A 17842-nucleotide genomic window follows, 5' to 3' on the forward strand; every position below is an offset into this window, starting at 1 on the left:
TATCTTATAAGACGTCTCAATGTTCTCTGGCAAATGGGAATATACATGTAAAATCAAAAGAAAAAAATAAACATTTAGGCGAAAAAGCAATTGAAACGCGACAAGTATGGCCATCTTCCGAGATTGCCCCATATTATTTTAAACTGATTCTGGATGGGTCGGTATAGTCACAATTGACACGACTGCTGTCGCGGACGTCGCGGTTTGTGGTTGCGACTGTCGCGAGTCGCGAGTAGCACTTTATACTTTATATATGTTCTGTGGTTAGCAGATTTTCTGTTCTGAACTGTCCAAAGAACGCAGGACTGCTTTCGGAACTGATTTTTAAAGAATTTTTTGCGTGTAACTGCAGTGCAGTCAGTCAGGAAGAGTCGAAGCTAGTCAGCGAACAGTTTCTCTTAGCTTTCAAATGGCCACACTCGAGGATAAATCTATCTGGGAGGATGGAGAGGTACACGATTCTGTATTTTGCAGGTTATGGCATGAATGACAAGCATATCTAAGCATATATATACCTATATCCTGTTATATTTTGCGAGCAACAAAACAGTCAACATATATTGATTGATGTAACTTTTATTTTTTTCCATTTCCTTTTATTTCTTTTTCTCTAGTTGTCTCTTTCATCTCTTTTACAATCAGTTCATTTTTTTCTGTTTGTATAGTTCGAAATCTTGCTTTACTTAAATGCAAATAATATAAAAAGGATGTTTTGTGTGTGTGTGTGCGTGTGTGTAGAATACAAATACCTATGAAACAAGTGTTTAGATTTATACATTTTTTCTGTAAAATTATTGAGATTTATATTAATTATTTAGCTGTCGCTAAGCACTTAAGTTAATCTATTTTTTCAGCGTAAATAAATCTAAAGATTTATTGCAGTAATAATGAATAATTAATTAATTTTTCACTTCACAAAACAGACTATAAAGAGAAGTAGTTTAATTAAAATATGTTATTTTATTTTGTTTTGTCTGTAATTTTTTCTATAAAGAATAAAAATAATACTTGAATTTTTTATTCATTTTGAATATATATATCAACATAAAGTTATATTTACTTTCTCAATTAAAAAAAACGATTAAATTTTCTTTTTAAGAAGAACTTTGTTCTTTACAAAAAGGACTATATGTACTGTGTCTTTCATAGGAAACATTAGGAGAGGACGTCCTACGAATGTCTACTGACGAAATCGTGTCGCGTACGCGACTGTTGGATAATGAAATTAAGATAATGAAGAGCGAAGTGATGCGGATTTCACATGAGCTTCAGGCGCAGAATGATAAGATTAAGGAGAATACTGAAAAAATTAAGGTGAACAAAACTCTCCCATACTTGGTATCCAATGTCATCGAGCTATTGGATGTTGACCCACAAGATATGGGAGAGGAAGATGGAGCAGTGGTTGATTTAGATGCACAAAGAAAGGGCAAATGTGCGGTTATAAAGACATCAACCCGTCAAACGTACTTCCTGCCTGTGATCGGTCTGGTCGACGCTGAATCTCTGAAACCAGGTGACTTGGTAGGTGTCAATAAAGACAGTTATCTTGTACTAGAGACTCTGCCAGCCGAATATGATGCCAGAGTCAAAGCTATGGAAGTAGATGAGAGACCTACAGAACAATACTCTGACATCGGTGGACTAGACAAACAAATTCAGGAACTCATCGAGGCTGTTGTGTTGCCTATGACGCACAAGGAGAAGTTCGAGAACCTAGGAATACAGCCCCCTAAGGGTGTTCTACTTTATGGTCCACCTGGAACCGGAAAAACTCTATTAGCTAGAGCCTGTGCTGCCCAAACAAAATCTACCTTCCTAAAATTGGCTGGTCCACAATTGGTACAGATGTTCATTGGTGATGGTGCTAAATTGGTCAGAGATGCATTTTCGTTGGCCAAAGAAAAAGCTCCAGCAATAATATTCATTGATGAATTAGACGCTATCGGCACAAAACGTTTTGATTCGGAAAAGGCGGGAGATAGAGAGGTACAACGTACGATGTTGGAGTTATTAAATCAATTGGACGGCTTCAGTTCGACTGCTGATATCAAAGTAATTGCTGCCACGAACAGAGTCGACATCTTGGATCCAGCCTTGCTGCGATCCGGCCGTTTAGACAGAAAAATCGAGTTTCCACATCCCAACGAGGAAGCCAGAGCACGCATTATGCAAATTCACTCGCGTAAAATGAATATGTCGCCTGATGTGAATTTTGAAGAATTATCCAGATCCACGGATGATTTTAATGGAGCACAATGTAAAGCTGTATGTGTAGAAGCGGTAAGTATTTAAATTCAGAATAACAAGCATCAATTGCTCTTTAATTCAACGTTAAATGTAAAATTATTTCTCTTATGTTTCACTAATATGTCATTTTAACTCTAATTTAAATCATACTACTCAAGAATTAATATATTGCCCCATTCAGTTAATGCTTTATTCTACTCGATTTTACGGGAGGATCCCGTTTGCCTACAATCCCGATTGCACACACCACTCATATCAGCTGATGCCTAGTAATTTTTCACTGCTTTACCACACACACGCATGCACGCACGCACGCACAATGAGAATATTTTATTTTTAAATTGACCAATTAGCGACGCATGTGTGCAACATGCAATGTGTGCAATCGGGGCTTTCCCGATTTTACTATATGCATATATAATTTGTTAGAATAATGATAAGAACATTATGTGTTTCAGGGTATGATAGCATTACGGCGCAATGCAACAGAAGTCACTCATGAAGATTTGATGGAAGCTATTAATGAAGTCCAAGCGAAAAAGAAAGCAAACCTGAATTATTATGCTTAATATGCTCTATGCCGCGTCACTTTTATTTATTAAGATATATCTTTTGTATAATAAATATAGGAACATCTCTAATCTTCATACTTTCTCGTTTTTCGACAAGTATAAGATATACAGAAAACAATAACTAAATGAATAACTTTTCAAAGTTACATGTATTAAGACAATTAAAAAAATGTTATGCTTGTTTTTGCCACACACAAATTCTTGTCTTCTTTCTCGTACTGCTAAAATATTCTTTCACAATGAATTAAAAAATGAGATTTTATATTTTTGATATAGGAACTTTTATTAAATATTACATATACCTGAAGTTATAGATAAGAAGTTGTATCACTACAAAAATAAGATTTTAATAACATTTATTTTACGCAAACTAGTACAAAGCATTGTAATAAATGTGAAACCAAAAATTATTGCTAGATGATAAGAGGTATATGAAAGAAAACAAACTGAGATATTCACATAAAATATTAATGTTCTTGCTTATACAAGAGGCTGTATCTGGATGATATATTCATGATCTTCTATTTACTAACGATAGCATACAAAGTTCTTTATATCTGGGTAGATTATGAATAGATATATAGGACAAAAGAGCAAAAATCTTAGTGAAGAAAATATTTCGAGCATTTTTAAAAATGCTTATCAAATATAAAATAATTTGCTTGAAATAACACAATAGAAGATATGATTATAGTCATTAATCTATAACTCTCATCGCCTTCTGTGGCTTCTTTTCCTGATTCTATAAAAAAAAATAGAAAAATGTAGAATATAAATATCGATATAAATCCAAATATTATATCACTTCAAATAATTGCATTTATATAATAATACTTACTTTTTTGGTCCTTTTACGAAGCACCAATCGACAGAGATAGCTTGACCTAGAATTTCTGTACCATTTAGAGCCTCCTTTGCAGCTTGTGCTTCCTTAAAAGTTTCATATTCCACCAATGCATAACCTTTCAGAAATCCCGTTCTTCTGTCCAGATTCAAATGCAAGTTCTTGATTTGGCCAAACTCAGAGAACTTATCCTGAATATCATCCTCCTGTGCTTCTTCATGTACTGAATTTATGAATAAAATCCATCCCTCTACAGCTAAAAATATATGAAGGATATTAATTGTTCTGATCTTACAAATAAAAATAAAAAATAAATTTTGTAATTCAAACTGAATTAACAAAGCTATGACAAAGATGTTCTTACATCTCTGAGGACCAGGTTCATTGTCATCTTCTTCAATAAGATTCATGGATTCGTAATGACCAACATCGTCTCTCGTAGATACCAATTCTGCACCATGGCCTCTACCTTTCCTTTTCTTTGCTTTTTCCTTAAGACGCGCGATACCCTCTGGGAACACATCAAATAAAAAAAAATGTTTACGTCTCATTTACATTATTATGATCCGAGTACTATTGTTATTTCTTCCACATTTCGTCTAACGATTTCAAACAAGTTCGATACTTGCATTAATATTAGACACGAATAATTGCAAAAAATTGCTACTTAAAAATTTGGTAATTATTCAGTTAAGCTACCTCACCTTCAATTTTAATAAAATTTTTAATAACTTTATAGGGAAACACCGTGTTCGGCTTAGTTATGTCCCTTAGTAAGGGACATGATGAAATATGAAGTGAAATGATCGAATCTTGGTACGAAATTGAGGTTACAATGTTTGCAAAATATAATGAACAGGACTCACGATCTCCTTCGTCATCGACCTCAAACTCCTCAGCGTTATCGATATCCAAAACATCCGCCATAGTTAGAGTTTCAGTGTTTCAATAACGTGTATATAACGTTAATCTTTAAAATATCGCGTTTATTATGCGCTAGCATTCACTCAACTCGCGAAACCAAACACTTGATGACTGCTTGATGATCACACAACCGTCAACCACAAACAACGTAAATGTAAATTATAGATTTAGAGGAAAAAGACGATTTAAGAGCCACTGAATATTCCTGTCACAATGGCGAACTAATGTGTAACCACGGAGTAATAGGGCTCCGCACAATAAAGCCTCAAACATAATAGGCACAAGCAACAGGGAATAACGAGCCGTCCAATCAGAGCTCTAGGATATAATGGCTGCGTTCGGGAACGTCGCTTGGATACCTCCGATGCCTCGGATTCATCATCTGTCTTTGTTTAACATTTAATGTTAATGCGAGTTTTTTTAAGTTATATTTCATACTATCAATATTCTACTATCATACTCTCTCTATCGTATACTGTCAATATTCTACTATCATACGATTTGTATCCTACTATCACACTATAAATATTCTGCAAAATAAGCTCAAATATCCGTTATGCCACTTATAATTATCGATGGACACAGTTCTTATTGTCCATAAATGATACACTTAACGCAATTATATTGCCTTAACTTTGCTTCCGCGTTTATTTTTTTATTCCGACTCGTTTTTTATTAATTTGAATTTTAGAAAATAATAAATTTTTTTTAACCTTTGTATCAAACATCAAATAAACGTTAAATAAATGTTTTTTTAAACATATTTTAAATAACGTAAAACAAACATTTAGTAAACGTCAAACAAATGTTTAAAAAAATGTTTCTTCGATTTTATTTCAAACGAAAACTTAATGTAAAACGAACGTTTAATAAAGGTCAAATATACATTTAAGAATATTCCATTAAATCTTAATTTCAAACGAAAAATTAATGTAGAACGAACATTTAATAAACGTTAAATAAACATTTAAAGAATCTTATTTTGAAAACGAATTATAAAACGTAAAATTCATTACGAATAAACATTTAAAAAACATTTAATAATCATTAAATAAATGTTATCTTGAAAACGAATCGTGAAATGTAAAATTAATCAAAAATAAACTTTTAAAAAATGTTTAAAAACCATTTCGTCTCCATCGGGACATAATGGTCCAATATGAAATAAATGTTTAGAAAATGTTTTTTCAAGTCACTATCTTAAATAATCAATTGAAGTAAAAAAACACATTTAATAAACGTTAAATAAGCATTTAAAAATATTTCTTCAAAATACTGTTTCAAATGAGTAATTAATGTAAAACAAACATTTAACTAACGTTAAATAAACGTTTAATAAGTGTTTCTTCCTAACATCATTTCAAACGAAAAATTAATGTAAAATTAACGTTTAATAAACCTTTAAAAAATGTTATTTTGGAAATGAATCATAAAACATAAAATTAATTACAAATAAACATTTAAAAAACATTGCTTCCCCATTGGGGAGCAATGTTTTTTAAATGTCCTGATACATATACAACAACATAGACACCAGTCAATCACCGTAAAAATGAATAAAAGTTTATAAATAAGTTCGTCAAATGAAGATCGCAAATAAGTTCTTTTCTACAATTGCTTCTTTTATTACGTATCCCAATTTATTCTACATTAAATACCTGGTTTATTTATACAAAATAATATCCAATTTATGCCTCTGTACGTTAAAATAAATTTATTAGAGACAATAAGTCATTAAAATATCCGAAGTTAGTATATCCTTAAATCTGCTGATTAAATTTATTTAATTCAATATCACTTTTCAATTTTTATATGTAAATCTTTTATGAATTAATTCGCATCGTATATGATATTAATATTTTGAATTTTATGACTATTAATTTTGCATTTGATAAAAACGAATGTCTTTAACATTGTATTAAGAATTAAGACATAAACGCGCGCATTAATTGAAATTAAATGTCTACAGGAAAGTGACAATTTTTATACAATGTTGGGACTAAATGGAGATAACGCCTCTTTCTGCGTCATCCTAATCGACAACCAGTTAGAAACACTCGTGTCGCTGGAGTCACACGGCCCTAAGAAATTGCGCATGGCACGCATGTTGACGATTGCACACGCGGCGCGCTGCGCTTGTCAAGCCGCTCGGAACCAAGCCTCCGATCATGGTGGGGAACGATCGATAAATTCGAAGCCACGACGTTCTACCGGTAAGTAAGCATTCCGCTGCATTATCTGAAAGTTCAAGCCACGACTGTGAAGCGACGAGCCAAAGCCGACCAAAATGCCGGGACCAGGATGTGAAAAATGCAAGAGTGAGTATGCTCATAAATACTTAATGAACATTAATAGAGAGAATTTGACATGACGTTTCCTCAATTATTACTGTTGCTCTTTAGAGGAATTATTGAGGCACAGTAAAAAATATACATGCAGAAAACATATCAGTTTCTTTTAAGGTGTCACGCGATTGATTTATAATTATCATTCATTCGGCAGTGCATGGTCAAAGGGCAATCGATAATTATTGAATTATTGAAATATCTTGTTGAATAATTGTTGAATGTTATATATGATTTTTAAATAATGTGGATTCTTAAAAATATATACGCTTAGAATTGTATTCTTTTTAATATATGTGTGTATATATCTAATATATATCTTTAAATTCTAATATATGTATAAATGTATAAAAATACATATTTAATACATTCTAATATGTATTCTACATATATTTAACATATTCTAAACAATTATAGGTGAAAATTTATAAAATATTTTTTTTAATGAGATCGATAAAAATAAATTAGATAAGAAACAGAATTCTATTTTTTAAGTTCATTGCAGTGTTTTAAGAGGCTTATTAATATCATTATTAAATTGACAGCCAATGTAATTTTTTGTTATTTTCAGTTTGTAGTTGTGTTTTAAATTTGACAAACCAAATTGACATATAAAGATTGAAAAATACATTTGTAAATTTACATATATTATTAAATACTGATATCCGCTTTGACAAAAAATAGGATTCTGTTATTTGATATGAATTTTAATTTATTTTGATATTTCTAAAATAATTTTTTTAATTTATTACAGACAAATGCCAGGATTGCAAGTGCGGTAACAACTGTTCGTGCTGCAATTCCGGATGCAATGGTAATATTTATATTAGAAATGTTAACAATATATTTCTCGCTTTTCCGATTGCGCATTTCGCTGTTTGCTCGTCATGCCTCTTTAATGAGTTAATTATTCTTATAATTACGACCAGTTGCGAGCTGTCAAATTCGTTTTCACAATACCGTATCGGAATGTCTCTTTCCAAGCAGAATCGACGAACGAGAACGTGCGCCACCTAGTAACTGTACTATTTTTTATTTTCCATCCCGGACAATAATCGGTTAATAACAGCCGCCGCCAACGCCTGCTAATATATCCTTTAACACTGTACATCACAGTTCCGCGGGACTTGTGGCGTAATTTCATTGTACGGCGCAGTTGCACGTGATATATTATTTGAAGCTTCTATGCTATACTTACGGACATTTCGATCATTATAATGAGTCACAATTTTCCGGAACACTGCATTGCTTTTTTGTTCTTTCACTCTCGTATGTCTCGTATTTTCCTTCGTTTTTATTTTCACAATTTCTTATTTTACATTATTGACGTAGTAAAGAGTAGTAATATTAAAAATTTTTAGTTGCAAAAATGAGAAGAATAGTCGACATTTTTAAAGAGTTATTTAAAGTGGCCTATTTATTAAATTTTATATAAACGGCTGCTTTTATCTTTTTTATAGAAAAATTTAAACCTTTGCCTTTATGATAGTAAATTATATTTTTTTTTATAGATCAATGTTGCTGCAAGAAACAGTGTGGAAAATGTACGTGCAAGCCTTGCACCTGTTAATTAATAATCATGTCAAGGACAGTTGAAGGTGATAATAGATCCGTAATGCGCTTAAATAAATCCAACATGTGCGCAATATTCCAGATACATTACTATCAATGTAAAATTATTATATTACTATCAATGTAAAATTTTATGCTTAATGAAAATTAGAGATGGGAACCTTCGCTTTCTTGTTAGATAAACAATCAATGAATTAATAAAATTCACTTTAAGTACATTGTATGTGTTATATGTTTAATACTTTTCCCATTCTTTCATACGCTAAGAGTAATACTGCCATACATTCATATACACAGTATAATGAAAGATATTTTAAGTATAACATTATTTTTGCTGAGACTAATATAAAAAGTTAACAATCAATTCTATCGAAAATACTTGTTCAAATTTAAAAAATAATACAATACATTCTAAATCTAATCTTAGTTTTTAGAAATTAAACAATCAATGTTTTAGCAATAAATTCAATTTTTACTCCAAGAATTTCAGTTTTTATATTTAAAAGTTCTAAGTTTAAAATTGAAAGTCATATAGTGCCCACTTGATTTTTAAAAATTGAGACCCAGTTGTAAATAAAATCTTTTTTATGATACCTCGCGAGATAGTGCTTATCGTTATCTACAATTCTATTGATATTTACGATTCGTAAGATGTAACTGATGTTTGATGCAAAAACGTAGATATAGATATTTTATAACAAATATTTTTGTAATCAAGCTTTTTAAATTGTATTACAATGATTTCTATTAAAGAGTTTTATTAAAACTATGGAATATAATTTTCTCATCTATATTTTTCTTATTGTTTAACATCTAATTGCACTCGTTCGTTTCCTCTTTCTTTTTCTAAAGACCAAGATCTGTTTTTTTTAGTTGAACTTTTTTGTGTGTGCATATATAGTTTATCTTTTCTCTCAAGAATATAAAATAATATTCTTGAGGCTTCCACAGGTGCTTTCTATATAAAGGTTATGCGTTTCGCGGGTTTTCTTCGTGTCCAGATCCATTCTTGAAATGCTAACGTTTCGTAAACCTTGTAGTTTACTTCATCACGGCGAGGAGCTGCCTGATGGCCTGATACTGAGCTGTTCCTCCAGGCCCCAGGCCAGGCCATTCCTTTTATATTACGCTACTTGTTAGAGTGATGGGGTGGGTGGATGAGGGAAGGGATTGTGGGGGAGAGGGGAGAGATGTGGTGGGATTGGTCGGTTTTCAGTAAACGGGAGAATGGTCTTCCATATTTTATTTATGTGTAGCCATTATCTTTATTTAGATTATTAGGGTGCTTTGTATCTCTATGGCTTCTCTATATATTTTTTTGGAACGTATGATGTAATGTTGGCTATTGTGATCATTTGTCAAACAGTATACATTGAAAAAATGAGATGACCAAACGATTGATACGATATCTCGAGAACCAAAATAGCCAGAAATCAAAGAACAAAATTTTTTCTTAAAGTTTATTTGCGTGGCTATCGCGTAAATTAGAATTATTAAAAAATATTGAAAATTCGTACGTTGACACGTGTTTTTAGAAAGTGATGCAAAAGAACGCTTTTTTTCGTTCAAAAGAGTTAAAAAATTTAATTTTTAGTAAAACCATTTTATTAGTGTTCTAGAAATAAGTATGCGTATTTATGATGCTATAAATATCTTATACATTGTTGCAAAATTACAATCTTTTTCCTTATACGCTTTTTTTTTGCATCCCTAGTGGAAATCATAATATGAGATATTAAATTTTCTAATATGAAATAACCTATGCTCCTATATCATAGTGAAAATCGTTGTTAAAGTATAAATGTTATATTGTACAATAATAAAAAAGACAACCGAAATAAACATCGAGTGCCTATTTCTGCTTTCAACTACTTAAAGACTAATTATGAGTCTTTTCTCTACATATATGTATATGTATAGGTATGCTCCAAGTTACGCATAAAGCGCATGATGCATCATTTGTCCGGGTTGTTCACCAATTAATAAAGGATAAAACGATACATCATGCGCAACTCGGAATGCAGCCTATATATTTGTTCTCTTTAGAACTCAAATCTATTTGACTTCGTTATCGATTTCGTCATAAATTTCGATCTCTGATAACTTTCACACCTCAGTTGTCATATACTCCTAAAAAAACACTAAAAATTCGAAATTTTCGTTTATAGATGTCAAACTCTCTCTTAAATTAAAATTTCTCATGTTTAACAAATAAAAGTTCATACATGTGCAATGCAACAAGCAAAATGACTTCATTAATAACAGGCACTTACTTAAAAGTAATATGAAGAAATTATCAAGGTAATTATCCATTATAAAGTAAGGATTACTTTTTCTTCAAGGATTAATTACTGTTCGCTATGCTTATTATAGAAACACATTGCATATTACTTATAATAGTTGTTTATTCTACAAAAATCGATCGTGATAAATTCTAATAAATTACAACATAACACTGATTTTGTAAAACTGTAAGGAAAAAGGACGAGCCGAGCATTAGCTTTGGAGATAAATTTTATCAATTTGCAATTTATTTTAAATTTCCTTTTTTATAGCGAAAAACGTTATTTTCATCGGAAATGGCAATGGTACCAATAATAAAGTATACGTCGAAAGAACAACAGGCCGGCATGAAATTAATAGATGAGAAAAACTGTGAAAAATCGGAAAAGAAATTGACAGTGCTCGAATCACACGGTTATACACTCGGAAAAACTATTGGTGCCGGATCATATGCCACTGTCAAAGTAAAACCTATTCCATTTCCTTTTCTTTTCCCTTCCTTTTTCATGTTACATTTTTTTTGAGTTCCAAACATTTTTATGTATTTGCGAAGATCGCAAAGTCTGATCGATACGATTATCAAGTGGCAGTGAAGATAGTCTCGAAGTTCCAGGCGCCTGGAGAATACCTCACAAAATTTCTACCTCGTGAGATTGAGGTGGTCAAAGGATTAAAACATCCAAATCTCATTCACTTTTTGCAAGCAATAGAAACCACACATCGGTTAGTTTATCTTTCAGATTAATCTTTGAATAGCATTTGTAGACAGATTAGCAGAATAGATGTAGAAGCGATCGAGATGGAAATTTACCTCATAAAATCAAATTCCTGATATAGGAATACCTGTCAATTTCTTCTAAACTTGTTTTTTTTCCAGGGTATATATTATTATGGAATATGCGCAAAATGGTAGCTTACTCGACGTTATACGACGTGATACTTACATTGATGAGTTACGTAGCCGTAGGTGGTTTAGACAACTTTTAGAAGCCATCGATTATTGCCACGAGCATGGGATAGTGCACAGGTAAAGAAAAGTACAATTGTCATAAGTGAAAAGTAAAGATTTTAAAGTATTATTGAAAGATGTGATAAAATTTTATCGAGAGAGATCTTACATCTAATTTACATCTAACAATAAGTAAAAAGATTATTCAAAGTCGATTGCATTAATGTTCATAAATATTGATTACTAAAATTGATCTTGTCGAGAATAATCTTTTAATATAATTCTCTGTTAAAAATTCTTGCAGAGATGTAAAGTGTGAGAATCTACTCATGGATTATCGTTTCAATATTAAATTGTCTGACTTCGGATTCGCACGTGGACAAATGAAATTAAAGAATGGCGAGTGGCCTCTCAGTACAACCTATTGTGGTAGTTATGCTTATGCGTCACCCGAAATTCTACGTGGCATCCCTTACCAGCCTCAGCTCTCTGATATATGGTCCATGGGTGTAGTGCTTTATGCTATGGTTCATGGTCGGCTGCCATTTGATGATACAAATTATGCGCAACTGCTAAAGGTACCCAGGTATATGCCAAGACTGGTATACCCAGCATATACTCAGGTTGATTCTAATCTTTCGCATATTCTTCTTTCATGTACGGTTTATAAATTTTTTTAGTAATTCTTCAGAATAGCTACCTCACTTCCGATTTCGATGAAATTAGGCTCATTCGACGCGTTTTTCGCGTAAAATAAAAGAATCTGGCAGAAAAAAGTCCAGGACTGCTCTGCGAAACGAGATATTGAGTGTTAAAGTTGACTATGATGTTACTACGTAACACGATCATTAATCTGTCATGTATACAGTAGGATGTATAAACTAGGCTCCAAGCGGATAGGATATTTATTAGCCGCCCCGAGCCAAATAAGCATTACTGTCTATACACTCCACATGACAGATTTCCTAATCTCAATAGTTGTCAACTTTAACGCTCAATATCTCGCTTCATAGGGCAGTCCCGGACTTTTTTCTACCAGATTATGTAACGCAGTTACAGTACATTTAGTACTCTACAGTTAGAATACATTGCTCCGCTTATCACTCTGTCACGAGGTTCTTAGCGCACTGTATTATCAATGCTACTATGTCTTGACCATAACTCGTTCAGATATCCTATTGAAAGTGATCTAGCTAATCTGGCCGTATCAACTTCTTATTATTTTCGGAGGCGAAAGCCAATAACCTAAGAAGAAAATGTCCTCTTTCAGGTTTCTCTCTGATTATATGATTCATACTGCCATTTTTTTCTAATGCATTCCATTCCTTTCTTTCTTTAGCAAGTACAAAACAGAGTGGTGTTTCCAAAACGTCCTAAAGTATCTCAGTCGTGTCGTTCACTCATTACCCGTATATTAGTACCACAATTTGCACGATTGCGCATCAATAGTATAAAAATTGATGCTTGGCTTGAGACATCTGTTGTCGCTCAAACATCAATCAGTGACAGATTTACTGTAAGAATTAATACATGCAACCTACTATCTATGTTACTTATAAAGAATTGCTTAATGATCTTTTATGTTATTATAGGGTGAATTACCTACAATATCTGCAACTAAAGAATCCAAAATATTTGATAAATGTATAGTACCAATTGGACCTGCCATTTTTCAAGGGAATGAGAAATCGAATGAGGTTATCCAAGAAAGCAAAAGAACTGACTTAAATGCAAAATCATAAGTCTCATGTAACATTGAAAAATAATATTGTAAAATAAAGTTATTGAATAGAGTATTAAATAATTACAAAGTAAAAAAGATATGCATAAAGGAATAGTAATTTTCAAATTCCCTTCTTATTAACATACTATATGCATATAACAATCTGTTAACTATTTTACAATACTATGGCACTTTTTTTATTTTTGTTTCTTTTTCAATCCATAAATATTACTATATATAAATAATAAAAATTAAAAACAACGCAACATACTTATGGTGAACAGATGAATTAATTTCAGTTGTATTATTTTCAATTGTATTAATAAGCAGATTCTGCTTAAATACAATATACAGTACACAGTACTGCATACATAAACTTATTAAGTACATCTATACTTAGCAACCATAAGCAATATTATGGTACTAATTATAAATACACCTGGCGCAGTAACTTTATGTGTATCCTTTGTATCATCTGTAACAGAAATATCTGCAATTAATATTTATTAGTATATCAATTTCATTCTAAGATTTATTGTTAACGGCTTACCACTTATTTCTGGGAGTGACTCCCAACCTAAGCTTTTATCAATACCTATTTTCCACTGAGAATATAAAATGTCGCGTTCTAAAATTAATACATTAATCAATATATTTGTATAGTGTCTCTTCGTATAGTGTCAAAAATTTTTATATTTGTAATAAAGGATGATTATTGCGAGATAATTACCATTCTCAGTTATTAATGGTAGGAAGATGTCACTGGGAATAGCAGCATCAATCTTCACATCCCATTTTCGTATTCCTTCTGCGCTACCCGCAGCAATTGCGACTCCAAGTGCAGTAGTTTCACACATTAATGGTCTAACTTTCGTATAAAAAACATTGTATTCATTTATATAATCTATAAACTTTTAATCTAATAGTATGTATGTATTTGAAGAAATGTTCTTCCTACCCACTGGAATTCCACAAATATCAGCTTGCATTTGCATTAACAAATCGTTATTCGTCATTGCACCGTCAACCAACAACTTTGTCAACACCAAACCAGTATCCTTCTTCATAGCTTCCAAAATGTCTCTCGTCTGAAAGCATACTGCTTGCAGAGCTGCCTTTACAATATGTGCATTGGTTGTATCTTCGCTAATACCACATATGACACTGAAAACAATTAATTCATATTGATACTTACAAAGTAAAAAAAAGATATGCTAGTTCTTATTAACATACTATATGTACATGACATCCGGTAACTATTTTACAACACATTACATTGATAAAACTAACTACCTTCGTGCATCTTTCCTCCAGTATGGAGCATATAGTCCAGCAAATGCTGGCACGAAAACAATATGATTCGGCCCTACAAGCATTTGTTCGACAATAGTTTCACAGTCTTTTATATTAGTTAATATTCCAAGATTATCTTTCAACCACTGTATAACGGCACCTGCAATAGCTACAGAACCTTCAAGAGCATACACCGGAGAAGCGTGTGCTCCTAATTGATAAGCGACTGTCGTCAATAAACCATGGGACGAATCCACAATCTATAACATTCAAAGATACAAAATTGTATTTATTTGAATTTATATCTTATCTGAACTATATAACATGTTGTGACAATACAATAAAATTTCTCTTACAGCTGTGCCAGTATTGTAAAGAAGGAAGCAACCAGTACCATAAGTACTTTTTGCCTGCCCTTGCTGTAGACACATCTGACCTACTAAAGCTGATTGTTGATCACCTAAGCACTGCAACGAATAATTTTTATGTATTTGAGTCAAATTTATCTTAACACTTACAATTAATACCTCAGTATAAAGTTATATAAATTTTTTTTCATTTTGATATATTTATAATACTATATCTCGATACTGTTATGTTTAATAAAATAATACGAATTGCATACTCCTGATATAGGAACACCCTGCAGCAGCTCATCTTGTATATAACCATAAATCTCAGAAGAGCTCCGTATTTCAGGTAAAATTTCAGGAGGTATTTTAAAAAATGATAATAGAGTAGGATCCCACTTCAATGTCACAATATTCATTAACATTGTTCTCGAAGCATTCGTCACATCTGTACCATGAACGCCACCATTGGCACCACCTGTCAGATTCTAATTATAAAATTATAAAAGGCATATTAATCTGAATCAGTACAAAAAATTTATCTATATTATGCTTGCTCTGTGCGAACAAACCCAAATTAGCCAGGAATCGATGGTACCAAACATGAGACGTCTGGCAGCTAAGGCTTCTTGAACTCGAGGTACATTCTCTAACAACCATTTCAATTTCAATGCACTAAAATATGGACTAATTGGTAATCCGCAAAGCGGCTTCAAGTAATTCTTATTTTTATTGCGTACACCCTTCAATATATCATCTACAATTGATGTTGTTCTCATATCCATCCATACTACATTATCAAAATTGATAAATTATGTAAATTAGTACAATTTATGAAAAATATAACATTTATAATAACAATTTTACCTATAGCATTGTAAAGTGGTTCTCCTGTTACAGAATCCCATACAACTGTAGTTTCCCTTTGATTTGTTATACCAATTGCAACTATATCAGCTGGATCTATTGTCAACTGCCTTAAGTTAAATACAGTTTGTTTCAGGCATTCCCTAACTGCTTCTAATATCTCTAAAGCATCTTGTTCAACCCATCCCTCTTTTGGGCATGTTTGTGATATCGATACTTGATGATATGTTAACACTTCTGCTGTATCAGCTGCAAAAACCTATATTATTGTAACAGAGAATTATTGTAATAAAAAAGAAACTTATACAGGGGATATAACTAAAAGATACAATCAAACTTTAGAGAAAAACCTAAAGTTTCCTTATCTAGAGAAAAAAATATAAACATAAATCTAGAAACACTTTTTGTGTTATTTCAGAAACACTATCAAATTATTCCAATATACTTTTTCTTAAGCGAGTTGGACACAAGAAAAACTACTAACTCATTAAGGCAGTATTTTCCAAACATTCCAAACAAAAATAACTAATTTGTGCATTTATACGATATAAATAGATTAGAAAGAGTTCTAACAAGGAAATAAAGCATTTCTGGACCCATAATCATATGTTTTCATAAGTATGAGGAATATGATCTCAAAATTTAGCTCATTTAATTACATCCTGTATACAGTACTTTAAAATGTTGTAGGCCGTATTCATAGTCAGATTCTTATTTCAAGACCGTCTTAAGTAATGTCTTAAGACGCTAATGTAGCCCTCTGATTGGTTCGTGACTTTTTAAGATCGTACTCAAGACGGTCTTGAATATAAGATCTGACTATGAATACCGGCCATAGTTATTTTAACAACAATCATTAATGGATATAAGAAATAAATGGTAAGAGACATAGCCTCGTTACGATCTCTTCATAAATATCATCACTCATGTCATTACAAATTGTCACAAATAAACTACATACTGCTTTTAATGTGTCTTTAAAGTCAATTGTCTGCAACAATTTATTTTAACATTTATTTTAACATCTAGAAGAGAACTAATTTAACCACGGCATTGTTATACATATAAGTATGCTGTATTTTCAAAATTCCCCGACTATAACCGCAATCTCGCGACAATGCGTTATCTCACGATATAATTATTGACATAATGAGAAATAAAAAATTGTTCGAACCAAAAATCTTGCACTACTCGTTCCCTCATCGATCGCGCCGACAAGGGGTCCATATCTGCTCAAAGAATCATTTTTGTTCATTTGAGCGTCTTGAGCGAATGTAGTCACCTCAACACGACCGCGATCGTCATGCAACTTGCGACTTTACAGTTTACACGTGCTCACTGAGCGCTCGCCGCCGGCCGCTCAGTGACAGTGAGTCATGGTGGAAGGGATAATATGGGGAGCTTTCCAACAAGAGACAGACCGTGTTCCAAATATACTACCAGCACTGAAAATGCTACAGTTTACGTTACGTGCACTACAGATTTTCAGTACTGGCAATCAATTTTGGAACACAGCCACAGATGATTGCCAGATGACTCTGGGCTATTATCGCCATCTATGAAGCTTCTCGTAGCCAAAAATCGCCATTTTTGTTAGTGAATTTTCACCATAATATAGCCTTAAACACAATGCGACGTTAATAGGCCTTCTACAATAAGCCGCAAGTCAGAAGTTCTAAGCGATCTTAAAGGCCCGTCTACAATACACGGAGTAAGAAGTAAGAGTAAGAAATTGACCAATCACAGTCGAATGTGAGGCGTCGTCTACAATACACGGAGTAAGAAGTAAGAGTAAGAAATTGACCAATCGCAGTCGATTATTCTTCTTACATTCGACTGTGATTGGTCAATTTCTTACTGTTATTTCTTA

General features: G+C 32.4%; 4 protein-coding genes and 2 long non-coding RNA genes across 7 annotated transcripts; 4 read left to right on the forward strand and 2 right to left on the reverse strand.

Annotated features, from left to right (window-relative positions):
- Positions 1–245: 245 nt before the first annotated feature.
- On the forward strand, positions 246–2984 carry Rpt5 (26S proteasome regulatory subunit Rpt5). The gene is made up of 3 exons (XM_018508125.1): positions 246–451; positions 1150–2283; positions 2709–2984. Exons 1-3 carry the CDS (start codon positions 410–412, stop codon positions 2817–2819), a joined length of 1287 nt encoding a protein of 428 aa, XP_018363627.1. The 5' UTR covers positions 246–409; the 3' UTR covers positions 2820–2984.
- A 184-nt stretch (positions 2985–3168) lies between these two features.
- On the reverse strand, positions 3169–4728 carry tsu (40S ribosomal protein S12 homolog tsunagi). The gene is made up of 4 exons (XM_018508127.1): positions 4533–4728; positions 4031–4177; positions 3661–3922; positions 3169–3564 (listed from the first exon to the last, which is right to left on the reverse strand). Exons 1-4 carry the CDS (start codon positions 4591–4593, stop codon positions 3534–3536), a joined length of 501 nt encoding a protein of 166 aa, XP_018363629.1. The 5' UTR covers positions 4594–4728; the 3' UTR covers positions 3169–3533.
- A 2050-nt stretch (positions 4729–6778) lies between these two features.
- LOC108761527 (uncharacterized) lies at positions 6779–8723 on the forward strand. Its single transcript, XR_001940125.1, has 3 exons — positions 6779–6908; positions 7690–7749; positions 8447–8723. It is a non-coding gene; the product is annotated as an uncharacterized LOC108761527 (long non-coding RNA).
- Positions 8724–10598: 1875 nt separating this feature from the next.
- On the forward strand, positions 10599–13568 carry LOC108761551 (testis-specific serine/threonine-protein kinase 3). The gene is made up of 7 exons (XM_018508160.1): positions 10599–10808; positions 11063–11254; positions 11344–11513; positions 11668–11817; positions 12044–12317; positions 13079–13255; positions 13332–13568. Exons 2-7 carry the CDS (start codon positions 11087–11089, stop codon positions 13479–13481), a joined length of 1089 nt encoding a protein of 362 aa, XP_018363662.1. The 5' UTR covers positions 10599–10808; positions 11063–11086; the 3' UTR covers positions 13482–13568.
- A 152-nt stretch (positions 13569–13720) lies between these two features.
- LOC108761550 (glycerol kinase) lies at positions 13721–17278 on the reverse strand. Of its 2 annotated transcripts, XM_018508158.1 has the most exons (10): positions 17147–17278; positions 15973–16231; positions 15678–15895; positions 15381–15593; positions 15112–15222; positions 14756–15015; positions 14421–14626; positions 14193–14330; positions 14013–14090; positions 13721–13937 (listed from the first exon to the last, which is right to left on the reverse strand). In XM_018508158.1, the coding sequence occupies exons 1-10, from the start codon at positions 17225–17227 to the stop codon at positions 13843–13845; spliced, it is 1659 nt and encodes a 552-aa protein (XP_018363660.1). In that variant the 5' UTR covers positions 17228–17278; the 3' UTR covers positions 13721–13842. The 2 variants fall into 2 exon arrangements, with proteins under 2 accessions (XP_018363660.1, XP_018363661.1); XM_018508159.1 differs by lacking the exons at positions 13721–13937; positions 14013–14090 and having other exon boundaries at positions 14249–14326.
- LOC108761552 (uncharacterized) lies at positions 15165–15639 on the forward strand. Its single transcript, XR_001940126.1, has 3 exons — positions 15165–15242; positions 15392–15454; positions 15542–15639. It is a non-coding gene; the product is annotated as an uncharacterized LOC108761552 (long non-coding RNA).
- Positions 17279–17842: the final 564 nt, after the last annotated feature.

Source organism: Trachymyrmex cornetzi, unplaced genomic scaffold (assembly GCF_001594075.2).
Source record: "Trachymyrmex cornetzi isolate Tcor2-1 unplaced genomic scaffold, Tcor1.1 scaffold25, whole genome shotgun sequence".
Lineage (NCBI taxonomy): Eukaryota > Metazoa > Arthropoda > Insecta > Hymenoptera > Formicidae > Trachymyrmex > Trachymyrmex cornetzi.